The following is a 27,956-nucleotide window of genomic DNA, read 5'->3' on the forward strand; positions in this document are numbered from 1 at the left end:
TGCTGATACAATTGCTAATTTAAGGTTGTACCTAACACTACAGGGAGATAACTTTGTAAAATCATCTAAATGTTTTCATTACGTTGTATAGTTAAGGAAATGTTAAGCTTATCGATGATCAAAATAAGTGTTTTTTCAAAACTGCTTTACATGTATATGCAACCAAATTTTTCTGAGAAAGTGATTGGTACAAGTTTATTGAAATTTTTGTCAAAGGGTTGAAGAAAATATTTTGTCAAAATTTTATGAAAATTAAACGAGCCAAATTAATTTAAGTCAAGGTAATAGGTACCACCTTATTTGGATAATAATTAAACAAGTGAGAGCGTTTACAAGATCAGACAGACGCACAGTAGGATTGCCACCTAGACATACCTGCCAACATCCCATTTTGAGCGGGAGACTCCTGCTCAAATGGTGAAATTCCGAAAATCTCCCGCTTCACGGTACCCTTCTGCGCAGGAGTATAGAATCTCCCGTGTTTGGACATTTGATTTTATCCTTGAATGACCCGTCTTCATTTATTTTGTTTTTGTGTCACTGATGAGGGTTGTTATTACCTGTAAATCTCTGACCATGTGAAATTAAATGGATCACATGACAGCTTGGTGTCAAACATAGTATTAATTAATTATCATTAACGACTTTTGCTTCAAGCAATGTTATTGAACTTCAAAGAAATTTCGAGTTACTTCTCCTGTTTAATCCTGTTTGAAGTTTCCCTCCTTTGAATAATGTGAATTGATAATTCATATTTAATATAAATTAAATATAAATTGAACAAATAATCATAAAAGGATAATGTCTAAGGACAAAAAAATTATTTATATATTTTGAAAATCATTTAAGAGAGCTATACTTCTATACAATGTTTGAATTGAAATTTATGTATTGAACATATAATTTTAGGATATGAGAATGTACATACAAAAAGTGCACCATCAGTGACATTGTCATTATACAGAGGAACTTGAAAGCTGTCCTAATGGGATGCAAATGTTTTCTATAAAAATAAAGTATATCTAGTAACTCTTACATGTGTTTTGTAGATGGATAAATAAACAGGTAATATATTTCACATGAAAATGTCGTTCGTGCAAAATCTCCCCCTCAGCTGTCATAGCTGAGGGGGAGATCTTCCTCTTTGAAGGTCTCAGAGGTTGGCAGATATGCTTAGAATTTCTATGACAAATATAATTACCGGTATATAAATAAAAAGAGTAAAGTGATACCTACTTTTGCTTATCTTGGTGTCTGGAAAATGTCAGCAAACAATATCCATTATTAACTTGATGATCTGATAATCTCAATCCATCTATACAGCTACCTTCTTGTTCTCTAAATACAATTCAAATGACAGGATTATATACAGCTACCTTCTTGTTCTCTAAATACAATTTAAATCACAGGATTTTTCAACTTTTTTTTTCCAATACAATTTCCAAATGGAGTCATGCGAATCATCTGCATATATTTAACATTTTATATTATTCAATGAACATGATGAAAGGAAATAATTAAAATTTTTGCGTTTTTACCCTACCGCACAATCACCATTTCAGGTGTTGGTTCACTTATATTTTTACTGTTTACTTTTTGTGAACCCCTGCATCCGCAAGGATCCACCTTCGCCACACTAGCGTTGTACTTTTGACCAACAGCATGGATGATACTACCGACCAATACCAAGATTCCCGATCTTTTCCTGAAAATGATCAAGATTCGGCACTGTCCAAGAAGAGAAGGAAGAAACCACTACAACCGCTGATAACACTAATAAGAAATCAAGACCACCTACCTGAATTTATGACACTACGCAAAATTAACATAAAGATTTAACAGAGTCTCAACCATTACAATACCTTACCACCGGTTTAGAAAGAAGAAACCTGCTGGAAGCTCTTACAAATTCAACATCAAACCACAGCAAAAGCTTTAATCATTAACACAACTCATAATTAAATATTTACGGATCTACCACTATTTTAATTTCCAAAATGTGTGACGATCATACACTTCACACCATTACCAACGCAATTTGAAGCAGTAACTCGAGGGTCACAGAGCGAAGCCAGTTGACTGTACAGAATGAACAGTGAGGTGTTGTCCAATTTGGAATTCACTGACATGATTATTAGATAACTACAACGTACAATTCCAACAAAGACCTCCCATGAGATTAACTACACAGAACGGGATAGATGTCAACCACACGAGATGCTGTTACCATTCAAGAAAACACTAACATTTCTATTTATATATTTTCTATTTTAATTTACTTTCACTTTCACTTTCTATTTATATAACGTCACCATAACTACTATTATGTAACTTACACTTCCGGTTAAACCGCTAAACCGCAAGATTCATACTTCACTGTCATATTTCTTTGTATAATTGTCCTGATGATGCCTATCTACTAGGCGAAACATCTAGACCCAATAAACATATACTATGCGGTAAAAACATGAGTGTTGTTGTCTTTATTGTCGACACATTTACAATAACGTATATCAATAGATTTAGATGAATATAAATGATAAGTTTACTTATATGTCTTATATGTATTAAAAAATGGCTTATAACACATTTAAGCATGTTTGTTTACGTTTCCTTGTGTGACAATTTTTGGTTTCACAAGCGTGTGTTTTTCTGTAAAATGACTTATTCTGACGTCATTGTTCTATGACTTTTGGTAGCTAATTCATAAAAAAAAGATATGACCTGGGAGTAAGATTGGAACAACCCAAAACAATGTATTCATATTTTACCATGGGTGTGTACTCAAAGCTTTTGAAGGACGTCATGTTAGAATAATCCATTATCAAGTTAAACATCTATACCCAAAATTTAGTTGACAAATGTTTTGTAATAATCAAACAGTTATCCAAGTGAATTTGATTGAAATAAGAAAAGGTAAAAAATCAGGTCACTTAAAACTAGTATTTATACAAGATACTCACGATTGTAAATTCTAAAATTTCTTTACTTCACGACAGTAATATGAAATAACTTTCTTTAAGTTTGAGAGTTATCGAAATTATTAAACCAATGCTATATTCTAAACCAAGTCCTGCATGCACATATTTTATGTTCAGTGGACCTTGTAATTGGAGTCAGAACTCTACTTTAGCATTAAATTAGAGAGATCATATCATCATCTTAAAATAGCATATCAGTCTTATATTATCATGACCTTTCCTCTCAAGGTCCAAATAATTGATATTTTGTTTTTGACCTTTGACTTTCAAGGTAAATAATTGAGTTTTATAAGTCCATATTTATTTTTACAGGCTACATTTTCATTGCACTGAAGGATTTATTCCTCAAGGTTATACTCTCCTTATACAATGTATAATGAATTGTTAATTATCTCAAGAATAATTTATATACCCACAGGGGACCCATTGTCTTGACAAGCCATTTCAAGTATACCAAAGTTTTGTACCCAGGCAACACTAAATACGGAACTATGCAACAACTATAAGATTAATGTATTTATATATAAAAATACTCCCATTAAACAAACCTTAACACAAACTAATACATGTAAACTAAGCAAAATGTCAAAGTCAATAAACCATAACTGAGGGGCAAGGGTCAAATAATCTCTTGGTAATTACATGTGCCAATGCTAATACAACTGAATACCAAATAGCATTAACCTACCACTAGTGGTTCCTCATAAAACGACCTAATCACAAACTAATACATGAAAACTAAGCAAACGCTGAAAACAGCATACCTATATCTCGCTTATCGACTCCGTCAAGCAAGACAAACTAGAGGCTCTCAAGAGCCTGTGTCCCTCACCTGTTACTGTATTTACTGATGTGGCCATCTTGGGTGGTAGGCGGGATCATTAGACACTTTTTTTAAATAGATACCCTAGTAATGATTGTGGCCAAGTTTGGTTGAATTTGGCCCATAGTTATAGAAAAGAAGATTTTTGTACAAGTAACAAAAATGACGAAAAGTTGTTCAATATTGACTATAAAGGGCAATAACTCCTTAAGGGGACCTCTAATAATTTTGATCATGGTGACTTATTTGTAGATCTTATTTTGCTGAACATTATTGCTGTTTACAGTTTATCTCTATCTATAATAGTATTCAAGATAATAACCAAAAACTGCAAAATTTCCTTAAAATTACCAATTTGGGCAGCAACCCAACAACGGTTGTCAGATTCATCTTAAATTTTGAGAGGGGATAGATCTTATTCTGATGGACATTTAAATCTTGAAAGATTTGCCCTAAATGTCTTAGTTTCAAAGATATAAAGCAAAAACTGCATTTTACCACTATGTTCTAATTTTAGCAATGACAGCCATTTTGTTTGGTAGGCGGGGTCATCAGACACATTTTTTAAACTATATACCACAATGATAATTGTGGCCAAGTTTGGTTAAATTTGGCCCAGTAGTTTCAGAGAAGAAGAATTTTGTACAAGATGCAAAAAATGACGAAAAGTTGTTAAAAATTGACTATAAACGGCAATTACTCCTTAAGGGGTTGACCGACAATTTTGGTCATGTTGACATATTTGTAGGTCTTACTTTGCTGAACATTATTGCTGTTTACAGTTTATCTCTATCTATAATAGTATTCAAGATAATAACCAAAAACTGCAAAATTTCCTTAAAATAACAAATTCAGGGGCAGCAACCCAACAACAGGTTGTCTGATTCGTCTGAAAATTTCAGGGCAGATAGATCTTGACCTGATGAACAATTTTACCCCGTGTCAGATTTGCTCTAAATGCTTTGGTTTCAAAGATATAAGCCAAAATATACATTTTACCCCTGTGTTCTATTTTTAGCCATGGCGGCCATCTTGATAGGATGGCCAGGTCATCGGACACATTTTTTTAAACTAGATACCCCAAGGATGATTGTGGTCAAGTTTGGTTAAATTTGGCCCAGTAGTTTCAGAGGAGAAGATTTTTGTAAAAGTTTACGGACGACGGACGCAGGACGCCGGACGACGGACGAAGGACGCCAATTGATGAGAAAAGCTCACTTTACCTTTCAGGTCAGGTGAGCTAAAAAGGCTCAAATTATCATTGATACCTTAACTAACGCTCATTTTGAGGATTTTCTAAGAAATAATGTGGAAAGATCTACTTAATCTCAACATCAGGTATTAGGAAAATGTGCTTTTAAAAATGAAAGTGGTGTTGTTTACAACATCATTTTGCACAAATAAAGAATCTAAGGCAGATATGAGTATGCTAATGTTGCACACTGTCTTATTTTACAGTTTACGTTCGAACATTGAATTTATAGAATTTTTTTTTTTTGAGTTTTTTAAATGTCATTGTCAATCAATGGTTATATACAGTCCGCCAAAAGTTAAGCACCACCTACTTTTATTGCATCGATTTTTTTTCAAATTTAAAAAATCAATTGTTCCTCGAAAAATAGAAAACAATCATATAGCAATTTTGCTAATGTATACCATAAACAAACCACAAATATAATTTTGGTCACTTATGAAGGTTCTATGCATATAGGTTTTTCGTTCATAGAAATAGTGTAAATTACACAATTAAGAAATGGAATTTAAGTTTCACTGTGATTTTATTTTTTTACAACAATTAATCACCCAATACCATTAAAATTTTCTACACATAATCTTTGCTATGTTTGGCAAATTTAATGTCAATATTTGAGTCAATAGCATGTGTAACAACCTCATTTCCGGTACAGTTTCATAACACGACCTATCTTTCTCGGTACAAGCCTTCAAAACTTTAGTTGATGAAATCTGTTGCATTTAACAACAAATGCCACTTTTAAATCGACAAACTTTTGTAAAGGTGAATCTCTGCGATTGAGATTTCCGACAATGGCATCTCAGACATGTTTGATAGGGTTCATGCATGGTGTCAAGGAAGGCCAAAAATTAGTGTAAATGGCTGGTTGCTCTTTGGACTCGGTTAAAATTCTTGCCCTGCGTGGTATAGCGTTGTCATTTAGGTACAAGTGTCTTGACAATGTTGAGGCAAGTGGGGGATTACTAAAATGACGGACTACAATATGTTAAGGCACCAAATCTCTGTATGTCTGCCCGTTTATGTTACCCTGCAGAATATGCATACCCAGCTTATAACGGTACAAGAAGCAACTCCGTACTGGAACACAACCAGCAATGCATGCAGTCCTTGTGCAAATGTTGATTTTGGTCTACGCCGTTTTTTTCCCCTGCAAAATTCGTATTATGGCGTCTTCTGGCAGTAAAGGAAACTGACTCCCATCTGACCAATGAGTGTTTTGTCAGGTTCTTATGTTCAAGCATAGATGTTCATTATCCCATTTAAACCTGACGGTAGAGTGCCTGCTTGAAGGTACAGGTCTCTATACACCACAACGTGCTCTTCGTTTGCCTCTATAAAGTCGACGGACCAATGTACGAACACTTACAGGACCACCTGGAGAAACAGTGTATTTATAAACGCACATATGACCTTTGATAAAAGGTTGGTTGACTGCTTTATCGGAGTGCAATCTTTTTGGTCGTAATGAATTTATTTAGTGTATGTTAAAGGTAATTCATAACACCAAACATTAATATTTTTTTTGCAATAGTTAAAAAAATATTGCCAGTTATATTTCGGTGGTGCTTAACTTTTGGCAGACTGTATATATGATGGCCAACTGATTACCATAATTGCCTTTTGTTACTAAGTCTTACAGGATAACAAGAATGTGTTCATAGTACACGGATACCCCAATCACACTAATCCTTTCTAAGTTAGTAGACCGTGAAACTGTGGTCAAAACACTTATTTGGTATTAAATTAGAAAGATCATATCATAAGGAAGATGTGTACGAAGTTTCAAGTTGATAGGACTTCAACTTCATCAATAACTAACTTGACAAAAACTTTAACCTGAAGTGGAACGAACGAATGGACATGCAAAGGAACGGATGCACAGACCAGAAAACATAATGCCCATAGATGGGGCATAAAAATGGGGTTAAGACGTTAAATGTCAGGCTGGCTCAAATATTTTATTTTTTGAAAGCCCTGCCCCTGAGCCGAAGGTGAACAGGATATAAGCCCTAAGCCAGGAAAGTCACAGTGAATGCTCTGTCTGAGACCTGCATTACACATATATTATGGATAACCCTTGTGTTAATGTTTTTTCCGGTCCAGTCATTTGTTACACATTCACAATGCAGCATGTATATTCATTAAACATGATACATGTACATGTTTATTGTTTCTTTAAAATGTTTTCGAGTAATCCATTTAAATGCACATTTTTTAAACGTTTACAATTAAGTTTTAAGATTTTATGTTTTGTGTTTGTTTGAATGTGTAGCTTTATTTTTTTTTAAACATATATCTTGAAAAGTTCTGCATACTTGAGGATTTGGTAATTTGCTGTAAAAATCCTTTTTTCATGTATGTAATAATAATATTTTACTATGACATGTTTCTTTCCCTTTGTAAACAACACCGTGATAAAATTCTTGATATATCTGTATTTAGCGCAGACTCCATGATGTACATAATAATGGCTGTTTAAATATACCTATTGTAATCTATGCACAAATGCTATGTCAATTTCACTGTGTAGCAAAAATCCAATTGAAAAACCCTATAGAACCTTTATTCTTATTCTGAGGCATAACAAATAGAATTAAGGTATCAGAGATCAAATGTACAAAATCAAAATAAGTACAAATTCTGTGAATTCCATTATGTTTTTGGCGCATTAAAGATTTCAAAACCTTATGTCATAAAAATGAAAATACCAAATCTGAAGATTTTTCATTGCGTTTACCTTCTAAACTGGATTTTATATTGCATTAAAACAAAAAAATTTTAGGTACGTGTTGCTTTTTTTTTTCTATTGCATTATTCGCACATTTACTGATTTCAGCAAGTCAAAATGGTGGCTCCTTGGTAACTAGATGTCAACAGTGAATCAATTCTTAAACAACATTTTAAAACATTAAATTTAAGTATCTGGAGTGTAAATTGTGTATTTTTGTATCAAAAATGTATTATTGACAGATGCAAGTTATTGAACTATCAACATACATAATGACAAATAACATACATATCAAGAAAAGTATTTATATATTTTACCTTTGGTGGCCTGTTTTACACCACAGATCACTGACTCCTCCCTTATCTGTGCTGGCTTTACTCTCTAGGTCCAACAAAAGGCACCAGTGAACATAGAAGTCTAAATGTTCCTGTAGAAGGTGACACAAGGTGTTTGGAACCAGACTTGCCATAGATGAGTTCAAATTTCTTTGCTCTATAGACCTAAAGTTTAAAGAATACTTTATCTAATTTCATAGAATGCAAATAAAGTATAGGGTGCAATTATGACTGACTTCTTTTGGAACCATTATCTAAACCCAAACAATGAGAAACCTATGGAGGGATAATATTTCATCAGCTTTATTAACAACATGCTGAAATGTCTTGCCTTCTTTACTAACCATTAATTTTATGTTCATAGTTTTTAATATAAATGTCACTACAAGTATCACATGAACTTATCATGATCCAAGAAAATGAGGTCAAGGTCAGATAAACCAAACTAGAAATACATGTAAACCATACAATCATTTAATACACCAAATATAGTTGACCTATTGCTAAGTTTCTCAGAAACAGACTTAAACTAAACAAGAGTGCACACGCTGAAATGTCTCACTTCTTTACTATTTATATCATGTTGATAGTCCTAAATATAAAGCTTTATTACAACTGTCACACAAACTTAACATTAACCAAGAAAACTAAACATTTACCAATGAACCATGAAAATGAGGTCAAGGTCAGATGAACCATACCAGGCAGGCATATACAGCTAACAATTCTTCCATACAACAAATATAGTTGATCTTTTGCTCATAATTTAAGAAAAACAGACCAAAACACAAAAACCTAACACTGAAACCGTGAAAATAAGGTCAAGGTCAAATAAAAGCTGCGTGACTGACATATTGATCATAAAATATTTATATACACCAACTATAGTTGACCTATTGCATATAGTATTAGAAAAAAAAGACCAAAACTCAAAAACTTAACTTTGACCACTGAACCATGAAAATGAGGTCAAGGTCAGATGACACATGCCAGTTAGACATCTACACCTTAGTCCTGTCATACACTGAATATAGTAGACCTATCGCATAAAGTTTAAGAAAAACAGACCAAAACACAAAAACTTAACTATAACCACTAAACCATGAAAATGAGGTCAAGTCAGATGATACTTGCCAGTTGGACATGTACACCTAACAGTCCTTCCATACACCGAATATACTAGACCTATTGCTTATAGTATCTAAGCTATGGAATTGACCACCAAAACTTAACCTTCATTCATCCATGAAAAGAGGTCGAGGTCAAGTCAAAACTGTTTGACAGGCATGAGGACCCTGCAAGGTACTCACATACCAAATATAGTTATCCTATTACTTATAATAAGAGAGACTTTAACATTACAAAAAATCTTAACTTTTTTTACCAAGTAGTCACTGAACCATGAAAATGAGGTCAAGGATAATGAACATATCACAGACAGGGATTTTGTAACAAAAGGTACTGTATGCAAAGTATGAAGCATCCAGGCAGACTTCCACCTTCTAAAATATAAAGCTTTTAAGAAGTTACCTAACGCTGCCGTCGCCTTATGTCAAGCTTTCTGCGACTTTTAGGCTCAACAAAAATGTATTGGTTATATGTGGCTTCAACTGAAGTCATTATAATAGTCATAGTTTTAATTTTTAGAATTGGGGTAGCTATTAGATCTCTTGGTAAAAATATTAGGGCGGTGGTTGTATCAGATACATTATCTGATAGCCAGCATATATATATTAAAACAGATCAAAGTATTAAAGTTAGGTAGAATTTAAGTTTTTCATGTGCATGTTTTCACAAAGTTTCTGTATGATATTGTTTGACTAATCATTTTAATAAAGTGTTTCTATTGTAAATTCATCTTTTCTTCATGCCTTGATTGAAGGTTACTTCACAAATCCTCCAGGACACAGCTGTTATCATCTGTTTTATGGACATATATGAAATTTTATCACTGTTAGTTTCAAAAATGTTGCTCATCCCCCAAGAATGTGTGGGGTTTAAATGTCAAATTTCATACAATTTCATTCCAACACCAATTCAACATTAACACTTCTATGCTTCCTCATAGGCTCCTTATAGGCTTCATCATCACCTCATTATATGCTTCCTCATAGCCTCCTAGGCTGAGATTCCCCAAGAGCCAAATTAGTGATGAATATATATAAAAGAGGCACTGGCTTAGGTTACATGGAATGTAGTTATCAAAGGTACCAGGATTATAATTTAGTACGCCAGACGCACGTTTCGTCTACATAAGACTCATCAGTGACGCTCATATCAAAATATTTATAAAGCCAAACAAGTACAAAGTTGAAGAGCATTGGTTGAAGAGCATTGAAATGTAACAATAATAAAAATATCATTGTTACATTGGAGACTAATTGCCAGATTGCAAGGTTGGGTACAGAACCGATTAATTATGAATGTAACAATAATTATTGAGTCTACGGTTACATTGCATTGTTACATTACACTTCAATGTATGCTTGGACTAGTAATATCTATTAAAATAAAACTTGAAAACTTGCATACAATTTTTAAAATTTTTATTTGCATTATTACAGTTTCAAAAAATTCAATATGTTGTTTTTGTGAGCATGTTTTAGTCCAGCAAATCTTGGTGAAACCAATCAGCAATCACAAACAAGTGCAATATGCACGTCTGTATTTCATACTGTACAATTCCATTCTGTACTATACTTTTTTGAAGTTAAAGAAACTTTCAATGTCTGTCTCTTTTCAGCTGAAAATATTTTTTACTCTTGTACGTGATCAAGGATTTGTATATAAAAATCCTTGTTGCGATGTTTATATTTTGACCATTTTTTTTGTTGTTCAAAGCAAGTGTGAGGTTGTAGTATGATTTCATTACCGCCCATTACTGATTTTATATTCACCTTCAATTTCCATATATATCCAAAATCGTTCAATAGCTTCAAACCCCAATTAAAAATAAAAATTCAAGTCAATTATGAAGTGCATTAATGTAACAATAATGCAATGTAACCGTAGACTCAATTATTATTGTTACATTCCTAATTAATTGGATCCTTACCCAAGCCTGTATTCCTGCAATAACCATGATTAGTCTCCAATGCATACCTGTCAACCTGTGACGATGAAAATGCAGGTCATGAAAAAGATGCAGATTTTTATAAATTTGTGTAACTCCGTCTTATGGGCTTTACCTTTTGAGAAAAAATACTACAATCATCAAACACTAGAATTTAATGTAATTCTTAAATGTTTGAGACCATTGGCTATGTAGCCTTTAACCACAATATTTTTCATTTAGCTAGGAAATTAGACTATGATAAAAATATAGTAATACAGTTAAAGGAAGTATAAATGTAAAAAATAATTTTCAACTTTTTTTTAAAAATTGTATAAAGGTATAAAAATAATGAAAAGTTATTTTTCAATATGTATTTGAATTATCAATAATGTTGATATGAGCACTTAATCCTTAATTTTACATATCATGGGTTCAAATGCCCTGTGCAATGGTTCAAATTTATTAGAGAAATCAGCAGTAACTAAATCATTATTAAAATTACTAACAAATCATTTGTGGGACTTTTAAGATTTTGTTCAATGATACATATTTTAGTAAAAGTTGGAATATAGGATAGAAACTTACATCAAACTGGTTTTAATTATTAGGTCAAAGGAGATATCAGTTTTGTTGGTTAATTGGGTGTTATCACACCTTTCCCTATTACATTACAGACTAAAACTGACCAAAGAAAAGATAAACATCAAACAATCAAAGTAATCCTAAGCTCACAAGAACAATATTTTTGATTTCAAATGGTGTGAACTCCAAACTACGGTTCTAATTCATAGATATTATCTTAATGTACGAGTTATTTAATAAGTATTATAATACTATATTTTTTCTCAACATCACAACAAATTATAAAAGTAATATAAACTTATTTGTCTGCTTTTATAGTGATTTTTGACACCTTTACTTATTATGCTGTTGGTTTTGATCACATATCATTGTCAATATAATGGAATTTGATGCAACTGTCATACAAGTGAAAGGTTCAGCTAGCTACAAAACCGGGTTTTATCCACCATTTTCTACATAAGAAGATAACTGCACCAAGTCAGGAATATGACAGTTGTGATCCATTTGTTTGATGCATTCTTCTTTAGGTTTCTCGTCCTGAATATGCATGAAATATTTGCAACTGGACGTTAAGCAACCAACAATCAATCAATCTTAAGGTTTCTAGCGATCCTTCAATTATTGAAGATTATTTGCCGGGCGTCGACTATAAAATTTATAATTTACACTAATTTAGCAACAACAAATCAAAAATATCAAAATCAAAAAATGAACATAACGTATGTACATTTGGAAAAAATATAAATTGTTATAAAACTATATACATTTGATAACAGAATAGTTAGGGATAGACTATGGGGATGAGAGCAGATTCTGAGATCTTACCCTTGAATCCCTCTACAGTACTGCATGATACTATTTGTTGTGGCAGATGATTCCAATTTATAACAGTTCCTGGATAAAATGAATATTTATAACTGTTTTTAGATGTTTGTATTTACCTTAATGAGTGTGGATTGCCATGTATGGTTCTATTGTCTAGTGGGATCAAAAGATTATGTGTAGGGACTGCAACAATTTCATGAATAATTTTGTAAAAGAAAACAAGTCTGTATCGTAAACGCCTAATTTCGAGTGGGTACCAATTTAGATCTGTCATCATTTCAGTAACTGAGCTGGTGTTATGGAAGCGGTTGCATGAGAAGCGTGCTGCTCTTCTCTGAACTTTTTCTATTTGTAGGGATTGCTGTTTTTGATGTGGTCCCAAATTGTTGAGCAGTACTCTAATTTTGGTCGGACAAGAGCTTTATATGCATGAGCTTTAACTTTCGGTGATGCTATTTTTAGGTTTCTACGAATAAATCCAAGGGACTGGTTTGCTTTTGATGTCATGTTATCTATATGTTTGTCCCATTTTAAATTTGATTGAAGAGTTAGGCCTAAATATTTTGTAGAGAGTGTTTGTGTAATTTATAAGTAAAGTCTAAAGGTTTTTGAGCTTTTGATTTTGCCATTTGATTAGGGACTTTCCATTTTGAATTTTCAACGGAAATCTGTAATTTTGTTATTTTACTTTTTCCAATAGATTTTTTATTTTCAATTTGGGAAGTTTTATGGCAAACCTTGACGAAATTTGTTCGGTTAAGAATTTACAACATTTTTGGAAAAGCTTTAAGCTTTAACAATAAGTATTTACTTACTTTTGATAAATACAACAGTTTGTTAGTTGGGCACATTTCAGACATGCTCGTTGGTTGTTGATAGGATCTGGTAACCTGCCGATGTGATATGAAGCCTGACCATCATTTGTTGTGGATTTCGATACTTGATCACTTAGATAATACGCCATCTCATTTCTCAATTGTATCAAACCTACAATTAGGATGAAATTTGAAAAAAATAGGCAGGACAGGAGTTTTGAGTAAAAAAAAAAGGCAGGATGAGAAACTTGCAAAAAAAAAAAGTCAGGATGACAATTTATGTAAAAAAAGTCAGGATAAACTAAAAAAAAAAAAAAGCAGGACCGAATAGAGTTAAAAATAAAAAGGCAGGACAGAGATTACAACTAAACAAAAAGAAGGACAAAATTTTTCATCCTAGCCCCCCCATAAAAATCAAATGGTAGCTCCCTTAGTTTGTTACAAATTCATACTTTTTATCAATTCATGCATGCAAGTTTGTTGAAAAGAATTGTACTTTACCCCTAATGTTTAGATGATCAGCAGGAATAACTTTCTGGACAAGATCTCTCAGGTATAACAACAAACCCTGACCAGAATCTGGTCTTCTATCAGAGCTCATTATGCTGTACAGTGTAACCTGTAAATATAAACCTCAGGTATAACAACAAACCCTGACCAAAATCTGGTCTTCTATCAGAGCTCATCATGCTGTACAGTGTAACCTGTAAATATAAACCTCAGGTATAACAACAAACCCTGACCAAAATCTGGTCTTCTATCAGAGCTCATCATACTGTACAGAGTAACCTGTAAATATAAACCTCAGGTATATCAACAAACCCTGACCAAAATCTGGTCTTCTATCAGAGCTCATCATGCTGTACAGTGTAACCTGTAAATATAAACCTCAGGTATAACAACAAACCCTGACCAAAATCTGGTCTTCTATCAGAGCTCATTATGCTGTACAGAGTAACCTGTAAATATAAATCTCAGGTATAACAACAAACCCTGACCAAAATCTGGTCTTCTATCAGAGCTCATCATGCTGTACAGTGTAACCTGTAAATATAAACCTCAGGTATAACAACAAACCCTGACCAAAATCTGGTCTTCTATCAGAGCTCATTATGCTGTACAGTGTAACCTGTAAATATAAACCTCAGGTATAACAACAAACCCTGACCAAAATCTGGTCTTCTATCAGAGCTCATTATGCTGTACAGTGTAACCTGTAAATATAAACCTCAGGTATAACAACAAACCCTGACCAAAATCTGGTCTTCTATCAGAGCTCATCATGCTGTACAGTGTAACCTGTAAATATAAACCTCAGGTATAACAACAAATCCTGACCAGAATCTGGTCTTCTATCAGAGCTCATCATACTGTACAGAGTAACCTGTAAATATAAACCTCAGAAGTAACAACAAACCCTGACTAGAATCTGGTCTTCTATCAGAGCTCATCATGCTGTACAGAGTAACCTGTAAAATAAACAGGTATATATGTTGACTTAAAAAGTGAGTCTATTTATCAGTAAAATACAGAATTTAAAATCTAAAATCTAACTTTTTCTTTAGATTAACTTCATGGTCCTGAAGATTAGCTCATGCACACAAGTTTCATAACAATCCATTCTGTGACAGGTGTGATCGTCAATTCCATTGGATTGTAATCAGATTGAATTGAATATACAAAGTTAAAATACATATTCAAGGTGGTGACAAATACAAATAGATCGCCGTGGAGTATTTAATTATATTTAGGTCTGTTGAAAATCATCCCAGATATTGAACATGTGTTTCACATAATATAACTGAATAAAACGTAAGTTCGAACTATGTACCTAATTCCAAAAGCTGCACAAAACACCTCACAAATATAGATTTATTATCATCTTCAAGCTATGTTCCACCACCATACTTAACTGTCTATTCTACTTACTAGTACACTTCGTACAATCAAATACCTGGTAGTGGTAATGAATTCTTCAAATAAAGCCTTGGAAAATAGTGCAATTAATTACTTTTCGAATGTTGAAAATTTTGTTGGAAGTACTTGATAAATTGCATGCTCATATTGGTGATTTCGATTCTGTTCAAAGTTTTGATTTTTCTACCCTATATACCACTTTGCCTCATAATTTCATTAAGAAAAATTCACACACCTTACTTAATAGGCATTTAAAAAGTCAGAATGCAAATATGCATGTTCAATCTCTTTTAAGTAATTTTTTATTAACAACAAACAAAACTGGAGGCTCTCCAGTATTTACTGTGGTTTTGGAAATCATGTAAAAAAAGAAGGTTAAAATCATCAATAGTATTAGATACCCTAAAAATGATTGAGACTCAGTTTGGTTTAATGGATTGTTTGAATTGTCTGAAATTTTCAGGGCAGATAGATCTTAACCTGATGAACATGTTAACCTAATGTCAAATTAAATCTTAATGCTTTAGTTTCAGAGATACAAGCCAAAAACTGCATTTACCGCCTATGTTCTATTTTTAGCCATGTTGGCCATGTTGGTTAGCAGACAATGACAGACGCCAAGTGATAATAAAAGCTCACTTTCAGGTCAGGTGAGCTAAAAACTATATGTCAATAAGACCTGCTTTGATAAGATAACTGCACTTGGAAATTTATTAGATAACATTTTTGTTTGCTATGGAGATTCTGTATATTGTCAAGTTTTTGGAATGGGGACCCACTATCAATTATTATGGACCTCTTTTTATATTGTTGCAAGTTAAATCTATAACTAAAATCAGCAAAAACCCATTAAAAACAAGAATGTGTCCATAGTACACAGATGCCCCACTCACACTATCATTTTTCATGTTAAGTGGACCATGGAAGTATTATATTGACAGGAACTCCAACGAAAAATTAGCACATTCCCATCCCACTGATTTCTTTAAGAAAATAAAGGTTCCGACTCAGTTTGTCAAGTACGTGATAACTCCTTTGTGGGGTATCTGTGATGCTGCCTTCACCTGTTCTTTTAACTGAAGCTGGTCTTATCACGTGATTTGATATCCATTGTCTTATCTACCTACCAATGTAAATAAACACGGAAACTCCCGTGGTTATTTGTGAATCGCCACATGAATAACAACACCTGTTTCCGTTCAATAAATGAGGAACAACACTGAAAAGATCGGTCCATATTTAACAGAATGGCATAAGAAAATTAACTGCATTCAGAAAGAGGGCAAGCTTATTTTTAGTTTTGTTGAGTATGTTTTAATCATTGGAACTTGGAAATCGGGAAATATCCGATTATGAAATTTAAATGATTCTGAAGTAGAGTGTTTGCAGAAAATAATGTGATGTGCTTGTAGTGTACCAGATGGTGCCAGATAACTCAAATTTTAAGTTAAAGATTGTAAACTTATATCGAGTGTTACACAAATATTTATGGTTTTCTCTATCGGCAAATGTTGTTAACTTATTTATCAAATATGTTTTAAAGACTAAAAGAGGTTAATAAAAAATTATTACACGCATGTGATGACCTCTACATAGCAATATCAAGTTACGAGACATGCAGATGAATTGTTACACCTTTTATGATAATTCCAAAGTTGTAAAAAATCTTAAACATTCAACCTAGTCCGAGATTACTCAATCTGACGTCTGACAGATTTATTTTTTACGGATGGCTTTTAATATTTCTTGATGCATTAAAAGAAGGATCACCATGATGGGCCCTAAGCAGTTTAATTTTTTTTCTTTTCATGGAAACCAAATTAGAATTTATTTATGTGTTTAAAAGCTTAATAGTTCTGAAACATCTTATACGCCGTATGCTAAGCAATTTATGTTTCTGTTTCTTGTTTAATTGCATGAAATATTTGCCATTGGACCTTCAGTAAACAATAAATCAAAATATATGATATTTTTTTCGGATCAAAGCCCTTTCATACCGTCTCCTCCCGGCCAACTTTTGGATTAAATTTTTGTTGGAAATTCTTTCATTATACACTTATTAGAATATTTGTCAAAACGCGATAATAATTACTGATAAAAACTTTTCCGTTTACTTTACATGAGAATTTTATGATTTTCAAGCCTATCATGCATATATGTATATAACAGTTACGCGTGTTTAGACAGCGGCTCTCTCATGAATAAAAATCTAACTATTTTAAAATTGATTGCAACTTAAACTGAAATGTTTATGGCTTGTGAGTATTTTTACTCTTCATTTTTTTATTTTTTTTCATTTGGGGAACACAGTCGTGGTGATTTCGTTTCTTTTCATTTTATTTGTTTTTAAGCAGCAAAACCCGTAAAAACTGACATATTTGTCATATACATGGTCGGTAAATGTAATTTCCTTGACAATTAAGTACACATCCGGTTATTTCGTTATGTTCCGTAATTATGACCATTCACGAGGTTCCAAAAATTTGATCGGAACCCATGCATCCATAAGACATGTCGAGTTAATTAACAGATACTTAACGATTTTGCGGCATCACACTATAAACGTTTGAAGTCCGCTTGTTGGAGTTCCTGTCAATATAATACTTCCATGAGTGGACCATGAAATTGGGGTCAAAACTTTAATTTGGAATTAAAATTATAAAGATCATATCATAGGCAACATGTATACATGTACTAAGTTTCAAATTGATGTGACTTCAACTTTATCAAAAACTACCTTGACAAAAAACCTTAACCAAAACTTTAACCTGAACTTCACACTATCATTTTCTAAGTTTAGTGGACTGTGAAATTTTGGTCAAAACTTTAATTTGGCATTAATATTAGAAAGATCATAACTATGGAAACATGTGTACTAAGTTTCAATTGAAGTTTCAAATTGATGTGACTTCAACTTTATCAAAAACTACCTTGACAAAAAACCTTAACCAAAACTTTAACCTGAACTTCACACTATCATTTTCTAAGTTTAGTGGACTGTGAAATTTTGGTCAAAACTTTAATTTGGCATTAATATTAGAAAGATCATAACTATGGAAACATGTGTACTAAGTTTCAATTGAATGGACTTCCACTTTTTATTATTAAACAAGAATGTGTCCATAGTACATGGATGCCCCACTCGCATTATCATTTTCTGTGTTTAGTGGACCGTGAAATTGAGGTAACAAGAATGTGTCCTCAGTACACGAATGCCCCACTCGCACTATTATTTTCTATGTTCAGTGGACCGTGAAATTGGGGTAAAATCTCTAATTTGGCATTAAAATTAGAAAGATCATATCATAGGGAACATGTGTACCAAGTTTGAAGTTGATTGGACTTCAACTTCATCAAAAACTACCTCGACCAAAAACTTTAACCTGAAGCGGGACAGACGGACGGACGAACGAACGGACGCACAGACCAGAAAACATAATGCCCCTCTACTATCGTAGGTGGGGCATAAAAACTCTAATTTGGCATTTAAATTAGAAAGATCATATCACAGGGAACATGTATACTAAGTTTGAAGTTGATTTGACTTCAACTTCATCAAAAACTACCTTGACCAAAAACTTTAACCTGAAATTTGCACTATCATTTTCTATGTTCAGTGAACCGTGAAATTGGGATCAAAACACTAATTTGGCATTAAAATTAGAAAGATCATATCATAGGGCACATGTGTACTGAGTTTCAAGTTGATTGGACTTCAATTCATCAAAAACTACCTTGACCAAAAACTTTAACCTGAAGCGGGACGAACGGACAGAAGGCCGGACGAACGAAGGAACGAACGCACAGACCAAAAAACATAATGCCCCTCTACTATCGTAGGTGGGGCATAAAAACTAGACTGAATCATTACCCTTAAATCTTTCATCAATGATTATATTTGCTTTTTAATATATTTTAATGAGTGGCTTAAAAATTCCATTTCTTCAAAAACAAAAAAATGCATTTAACCCCATGTTCCATTTTGCCTTGTAGCTATGTTTCTTGACATGTAAGGAAATAAAATACAAAATTTATACTAGATACTCTGAAATTCATTCATTCCAAGTTTGGCTGATATTCAGCAGTTTCAAAGGAGAAGATTTTTTAAAGTAAGCAAACTAGATGAACAAATTGAGAAAAATTGTCTTTAAAGGGCATTAACTACTTAAAGGGTCAGTTGATATTTTTTGTCAGATTAAACTTATTTGTAGATCTTACTTTCCTGAACATTTTCAGCTTTTGAAGTTTTATCTTTATCATTAATGATATTCGAGATAATAACCAAAAACTGCAAAATTTCTGTAAAATTACCATTTAGTGACAGCAACCCAACATTGACTTAATGAACATTTTTACCCAACTTCATATTTGCTCTAAATGCTTTAGTGTTTGAGATATAAGGCGAAAACTGCATTTACCCCATGTTCTATTTTAAGCCACAATGGCTCTTTTTTGATGAAACAGAAAATAAAACACAACTTTATTCATGACACCCTAAGGACTTAAGTTTGGTTAGATTTTGTTCAGTAGTTTCAGAGGAGAAGATTTTTTAAGATTTTTTAAGATTAAAGTTAGAAAACATGATAAGCAAATTGTGTAAAATTGTCTGTAGGAAAATAACTCGTTAAGGGGTCAATTGACAATTGTTGTCACATTATCTTTTTTTGTAGATCTTACTTTGCTGAACATTTAATTAATAATATTCTAGATAACCAAAAACTGCAAAATTTCTTTAAAATCACCTATTTAGTAACACAACAATGGGAAATTGGATTCATCTGAAAATTTCAGGGCTGATAAAACTTCACCCAATGAATATATTTTACCCTTTGTAAGAAAGTTGATTGGACTTCAACTTCATCAATAAAGAGCTGTGCTATAAGTGCATGATATGCCTGTTGTCCTTTTAGCCTGTCTTTATGCTTTAAATGATTATTGTTTTTCATTAATTAGGCTGTTAGTTTTCTAATTTGAATTGTTTTAAATTTGTCATTTCAGGGTCTTTTATAGCTGACTGTGCGGTATGGGCTTTGCTCATTGTTGAAGGCCATATGGTGACCTATAAATGTTAATTCACTTTTAATTTTTGAAAGGTAGCTTCAGTCAATAGATATAAACAATTCACCAAAATATCATAAAATTTTGTGAAAGTGTTTATGATTGTCCGAAAACTGGAAAATCCCCCCTTCAGCTGGTTTATATCTCATGTGAAAACAGTTAATTTGTTTTCCAATTATTGGAAATATAAGACTTTTGTAGTATCTGTGGTGTCTCAAATTTGAATTGAAAGTCTTCCTTTATACATTTTATTTGCTTAATTTGTTTCATTATAAAACATCATATAATATGTCACTTGAAGTATTATTTTCTATGGTTTGAAAATGAAAAGACTCAATATTTCAGAAGTACAGTCTCTCAGATCACTCCTTTCCTGTAGTTAGTACCTAGGGTATATTAGGTTGGTGTTTAAGTCAATAAATTCAAAAAATAAAATGTTTTGTTTCCCCCCAAAGCCCTCCATAAATAAGACATTAATAAGATAGTTCCCTATAATTTCTGAGGTATAAATTAAAAAATATATATATATGTCTTTAATCTGGAGCTGGAGGTAAACATGTTCTTTTCCATTCACATTAAAGACCATTAAATTATTGTTCTTCTCTATAGCTACATGTACTTTGCAATACCAGCTAACTACAATCTTTATAATTTAATCTGTTAAAATATCAACTCTTTTTCCATTTTATTCAAAGCAAAAATTCTGGACATACACATGTATTATTAGCTTGTGTATTTTATAATTTATTTTTACTCATCCTGCTGTGAGTGTGACTGGACTTTTAAAAATTGTGGTCTGCAAACTTGGGAGTGTAAGTTCAAAGACTTGCACATTCTTAAATGTCTGAAGAGATACAATTAGAAAGATTCAATACCTTGTTCCATTCACATAAAAATGTTCTCTCAGTCTGGTGTATATTTTGTGTTCATAACTTCGAAAAATGCACATTATTTTTACTGCAAGCACATGACATCTCACATGATATTATGACGTAAGAACGGAATCCACGTTTTTATTGGTCAACTGAAGGCCGTTTTCAAAGGCCAATATATTTATAAAATAGAATTGAAAAACAAAACACAAATGGAAACTTGCATGCGGTCTCATTTTTAGACTAAATAAATGTTTGTCATGGCCATTTACAGGCACAAATGAAGAAATAACGAAGGAACAATAAGGTTAGCGCATCCGAATCTGAAAATGGCAATGAAATGTTGTATTAAATGACCCCTGAAAATCCGCATTGATATGCAAATGAGGTCACAGAATAAACATTTCCAATTTTTCACATGAGAAGGCCTCTTTCAAAACGTATAAAATGGAAATAAACGGCCGTTGTACATAAGTTGCTCCACGGAGGACGTCATTAATTCTCCCATTGTGAATGACATTTCAACTGTATTTTTTTAAAATTTTAAATCGTACAATTACACTAAACAAAATTTCAAAATAGGCTCATTGACTATGCCATTTTACCATTCATACGCCCCGTCATTTCGTCATAAAACTCATTTTAAAAATACCGAAAAAATATGCCTGAAAGCATCGTTGGGTCAACGTCAGGCGATGCGATACGTTGAAGCACCGTCGGGCCAACGTCAGGCGATGCCTCAAAGCAACGTCAGGGATGAAAGGGTTAATTAATTAATAAACACAGAAACGTAAAATCTGAAATTTATAAAAATCCAAAAGAAGCATACGTCAATAGACATAAGCAATTCACCGAAGTTTCATTCAAGTTGATGGAAGCATTTTTGAGTTATTTTCCGAAAACTTGAAAATTCACATTTTTTAAAAGATAAAGCTTCATAACAGGTGTCATACTACCAATTAAAAGTCCCTATCTGTTCAACCAAATTTTGAAATTTTCACAGCTTTCTAAATATTTTACCTTAAGTTTAACTTCATAGAAAGCAGGTAGCAGGTATATCCTGAATCGTACATGTATCAGCTTTCTGCATGCCAATTTTCAACAGATGTTTAAAATCACATAAAAAAGAAAAGGTCTTCCGAATAGAGGTACCACTAAAAATAACCCCTGGTTTTCTGGAAATCTTAAATTAGTATACTATGGAGTGCATTAATCCTCAATTTTTAATGCAAACTCATAAACAAGTAAATTTTAACTCAAAATGGTCTTAATATATTTCTCTTTCACCAAAAGTTTCATTTCTGCCAATTTGTTGGTTAGTTTAAGTAAACAATGACATCAAATGCACTATTTTTTGTCCGAGTAGGCCTACTTTCACATACGTTCTAAATTGGAGGGGAGTTATTGGTGGTGTGACACCTAACATGGAAAAATCTGTAATCTATAAAAATCAAAAAGGATCTTATGTTAATAGATATAAACAATTCAACAAAGTTTCATAAAAGTTGGTGGAAGCATTTTTTTAGTAATTGTCCGAAGTGTGGACGACGGACGGACGGACAGACAACAGTATACCATAATATGTTCCGTCTTCGACGGGCGTATAAAAACTACCTCAACCAAAAACTGTTACCTGAAGCGGGACGAACAAACTGACGGACGGACGCACAGACCAGAAAACATAATGTCCATAAATGGGCCATAAGAACAGCTTTTTACCCCATATATGTTCTATTTTTAGCCATGGCTACAGAAAATAAAACACAAAATTTATTGAAGATACCCTAAGGATCATTCAGTTCAAGTTTAGTTTGAATTGGTTTAGGTGTTTCTGAGGAGAAGATGTTTGAAATAGTTTACACCTGACAGATGATGACAGACTATGCCAAATGATGGCCAAAGCTCACAGTTTCATCAGAAAGAATGAGCTAAAAAAAGATTTTTTTCATAATTACGAAGGATTCAAATTTGATATCAATTCAAGTCAAGGCCTAGGATTTATTTAGTAAATATATATTATTAAATCCTTGTTCAATTTTAAGTCTCACATATATTTAGATTGATTTATTGATTGATTGATTTTTGAAAGGTAGCTTCAGTCAACAGATATAAGTTGGTTGCTTAATGTCCAGTGGCAAATAGTCATGCATGTTCAGGACGAGAACAAGTAAACAATATATACAATAGGTAGTTCTTGTCATAATAGAGGCCATTTGGGATGATGGTCGGGGAATTTTGGACTGTCACTAGAAAATGAGGGTATATTGGATAGGGACAGAAATTTTGCCTGGCAACAGGCCACCTATGGACCCCTCAAAGATTTGTTGCAAGGGTTCTTCACGTGCAAAGAGCGTGGCACTCTCTTTACAGGAGGCATCAAATTTAACATCCCCATTCTGACCAGACGTGACTGAAAACTTGAAACATTCCGCATAGCCAAACAGACTCCCCACTTTGGCAAGCGTTTTACTACCAGTCAGGAGAAAACCAAGTGACCATATTTCGTTTCCCCAGTCACCCTTGTGGGAACATACCGGTATATTTAGAAAATAAAATTATAAATAACTGATATATTTAGAAAATAAAATTGTAAAGGGGCTGTATTTATAAATATTTTAAGTTCACCTGATAAATTTTAGTTGTACATTATTCAGTGCAGTGCAAGAAAATGTTGGTGATTTGCATCAAAACGACAGATCGTAGGAGTCGAATTTTAATATGCAAGGTGTAGCTGTCCTTTACAAGACTTGTCATTCACATTCTTTAGTTAGAAACATTATTCCCACTCTAAGCAAACAAGAATTCTCTTTAAATTTACTATAGTACTTAGCAGACAAACCTTGTTTTGAAATTTCTGAATTTAATACTTATTTAAAAAGACAAACTAATTTGATACTGTAAATTCAGAAATTAATGCGAGGTTTTTATTATTGATAAAAATGCGACTGAGTTGTAAACGCAATAATTTAAACTCGCATTTTGAAATATTTTATATGAATTTAACAGGATTTTTCTCAAAATCGTAAAAATTAAAATCGCATTCAAGTCTAAAATGACAAAATCGCAAAAATAAATGCACGCAATAATTTCTGAATTTACAGTACTCAATGAATGTTTCTTTGAAAATTTACAAATCCTCATTTCGTCTGAAAAAATAGAATATTAAATTGAGTACTTGGAACATGCAGAGGAAATTCAACTTTAAATTTTTGAGTATGAAACTGACTGTTCAAATTTTGATAAATTAAGATAAAGGAGTAGGTCCGGTAAGACCCCTTTTTGGCCCCAAAATATAACAGTTTTACAAAATTGTTAAAATGTAAACTTTGAGTTATTTATTGGACAGTTGAATGCTTCTGCTACATAAATATGGGCTGTTTTTGACAATACAATGCACATATATCGGGTTGTAGCACCATTAAGTCATGCTAAATTACTGAAAACTTCAAAATTCTATCATTTTAGTTAAATTTTAGACGGTTTCCTTGTAAAACGAAAGTGGCCACATTCGTGTTCATCCTTAATATTGAAATGTAAGTTGTATTTTATGATAATACATAACATATATAAAGGTTGTGGATGAACACGGATGCGGCCACTTTCATTTTTGACAAAAACCATCTGAAAAGTGACGTTTTTTGGCATATTTGAGAGATTTTTCATATTTGAGCTTGAATCGGATCGTTTTTAATGACTAAATCAGTAAAATCTTTCACTTATACTAATTAAATCAAGTGAAATAGACACTTAAGTCTTTAAAAAGTGGTCAAAATCTTTCGTCAGATGAAACTGAAATTTGAGGCCAAAATGAGTCCTTACCGGACCTACTCCTTTTAATGACTTTAAAGAAATTTTCAGGTCCTATACAAATATTTACTCCTTTCTCATAAAACTGAAATGATATGAACAATATCTCTATAGTAATCACTGGATTATATTCTCACAAACCTGGCCTTTATGTTCCATAGAAAAGGAAGGTCTACCAGTCTTTAATTCTAATGGCACAATACACTTTTCATATCTTTCTTTATTCTTTATCTGAAATTATAAAGGTAGTGAAGTACCTTAAATCTAGTTCCTACAAAATACATTCATGCATATATCTATTAATTACACTGGTATACCAATACAATAATTTTTTATATTTTATATTTTTTTCTCTAAATCTTGGGGCTCATATTATTAAAATTAATTGAGCTCCCTTTTGCACTTATTTTATATTTCTCAGGGGTGTAACTCTTTCCCCCTTGCACTTATTTTACATTTCCAAGGGGCATAACTCTTTTTAACTACAGGCTCCAAGAAGCCTGTTTCACTCACCTGGTAATTTTATCTACAATTGATGCATGAAATAATGTAACCATTATACTTTTCCTTTGGTTTCAGAGATATAAGTCAAAAACTGCATTTCCCCCCTAAGTTCTATTTTTAGCCATGCCTGCCATGTTGGTTGGCAGGCTGGGTCATCAGACCCATTTTTATGAAGATAAAATAATGCTGATTGTGGCCAAGTTTTGTTAAATTTATCTCAGTTGTTTCAGAAGACTTTTGCAAATGATTACAAAAAATAAAGAAAAATTGTTAAATTTTACTTTAAAGGGAAATAATAAGGGGACAACTGTTGTCACATTATCTTTTCATGTATATCTTACTTTGCTGAACACTAAATATTAATAATATTCTAGTTAACCAAAAACTGCAAATCAAATATTTGAAATATTATAGGTTTCTGAATAAATGCAGTCAAAGAATTTGAAATTGGTTATATGAATTGAATTGATATTGTGCAATACTTAATCTGTTGTCAGACTATAAACAAATAAGGTTCAATTAATTCTCAATATCATACTGTAAACCGGGAAATTTTCGCGCCGTCTTTATTTCGCGATTTAGTGACACAATCCTAGTTTGCGCCGTTTAGAATTCGCGATTTCCCTGTGGTCTATATAAATATTTTCATAAATGATTTTCAAAAGTGAACAGCTATAATATATCCCTAATCAAGTTATTAAATCAATCATAAATCTTTTGTTTTCGGTTTATTAATCATGTTAATGTTAAAGTAGATTAAAAGTTTGTCATGTTTGCTTGTAAAAACCGTGACATACACAATATCAGAAAAGTAGACCTAATTAGGATTGAATTAGAATAAAATGCTGTCAGGATTAATGCTAATTAATGATCGTTTGATCTGATTAATCTGTGTAGTAGATTCAACGAGGTGATACGTTATTACTGATTGACACGTGTAACATAATGGTAAAGCGTGTTGTTTACATAACAATATACATAATGATCGCTTATGAGATTACTGATTTGAGTTAAAGACATGACTTCTAACATTGCTTTTCATTACGATATACAGTTATGATTTCAGTTATATATGTGTCGTCTATAAAAATCAATGTTATACAATAGTCCTATAGATATTCTATCCACATTATGTAGATATAAGAAGCTTTGGTATGAGTGCCAAAGAGTCAACTCTCCATCTAAGTCATGATTTGTAAAATTAAATTGAATAAAAAGAGTTTACTTGATATTTTCGCTGTCGTTTTATTTTCGCGGTTCAATGCTTACCGCGAAAATAGCGAAAATTAAACTACCGCGAAAATTTCCCTGTTTACAGTATTAGAAATTTATGAAATCAAAAGGGAGCTTGCATCAATAGATATAAACAATTCACCAAGTTTCATGACAGCATTTTGAGTTTTTGTCTGAAAACTGGAAAATCACCATTTTTTTTATGAATAAAACCCCATAACTAAGAAACGAAAAATCAAAAATTTATAAAAAAACAAAAGGGAGCTCATGTGAATAGATAAAAATAATTCACCACAATTTCTTGCAAGTTGGTTAAAGGATTCTTGAGTTATGGATGGAAAACTGAAAAATCCCCCTTTTTTTAATGAATAAAACCCTATAACTCAAAAACGTAAAATCTAAAATTTATAAAAAAGGAAACAGAGCTCACGTCAATAGATATAAACCATTCACCAAAGTTTCATGCAAATTGGTTAAAGTATTTTTGAGTTGATGTCTAACATGTTGACGCACACAGACTCATAGACAGACAGACAGATGGACAACTGTATATCTACCATAATATGTCCTGTAAACGGGCGTAAAAACTGCAAAACTTCCTTAAAATCACCAATTTAGGGGCAGCAATCCAACAACTTGTTGTCCGATTTCTCTGAACATTTCATGGCAGGTAGATTTTGACATAATAAACAATTTTCTCCATTGTCAGATTTGCTCTTAGTTTAAACATATTTAATTATAGTGGATTGGGAAACAAGTTTTGCAACTTATATTAATCCCTTTCCACTTTGCAGGTGCGAGTGCTGCCTTGTAGCGGCATTAGCCTGCTCTTTTTCGAAATCTACAAGGGTGTCTTTAACGTGCAAGAGATATGGCTCTCTCTTAACACGGGTCAGCCATTTAACGTCCCCTTCCGACGGACTATCATCGTTTCCTCAAGACCATACTTGCAAATGGTGTCAAGGGAGCGCCGAAAGTTCAGTCCCTGAATTTTTCATCCCAGACAGGAATCAAATCAGGAACCTTTGAGTTAGAAGTCCGATGTACTAACCACTACACCACAGAGATTTGCTCTTCATGCTTTGGTTTCAGAGATTTAAGCCAAAATCTACGTTTTACCCCTATGTTCTATTTTTATCCATGGTGGCCATCTTGGTTGTTGGGCC

General features: G+C 32.7%; 1 protein-coding gene across 3 annotated transcripts in view; it reads right to left on the reverse strand.

Moving 5' to 3' along the window:
* LOC139529102 (DNA replication ATP-dependent helicase/nuclease DNA2-like) overlaps nucleotides 1-27,956 on the reverse strand; it is a 233,316-nt gene that overhangs the window by 98,074 nt on the left and 107,286 nt on the right. For 2 of the 3 annotated variants that reach the window (XM_071325376.1, XM_071325378.1), the window contains exons 14-18: nucleotides 25,195-25,284; nucleotides 13,901-14,018; nucleotides 13,400-13,571; nucleotides 8,105-8,287; nucleotides 1,237-1,338 (exon numbers count right to left, since the gene is read on the reverse strand). In XM_071325376.1, coding sequence (XP_071181477.1) covers nucleotides 1,237-1,338; nucleotides 8,105-8,287; nucleotides 13,400-13,571; nucleotides 13,901-14,018; nucleotides 25,195-25,284 — 665 coding nt within the window. Of the gene's footprint in view, nucleotides 1-1,236; nucleotides 1,339-8,104; nucleotides 8,288-13,399; nucleotides 13,572-13,900; nucleotides 14,019-14,712; nucleotides 14,784-25,194; nucleotides 25,285-27,956 lie in introns of all 3 variants that reach the window. The other variant, XM_071325377.1, reaches the window with a different exon arrangement.

Source organism: Mytilus edulis, chromosome 6 (assembly GCF_963676685.1).
Source record: "Mytilus edulis chromosome 6, xbMytEdul2.2, whole genome shotgun sequence".
Lineage (NCBI taxonomy): Eukaryota > Metazoa > Mollusca > Bivalvia > Mytilida > Mytilidae > Mytilus > Mytilus edulis.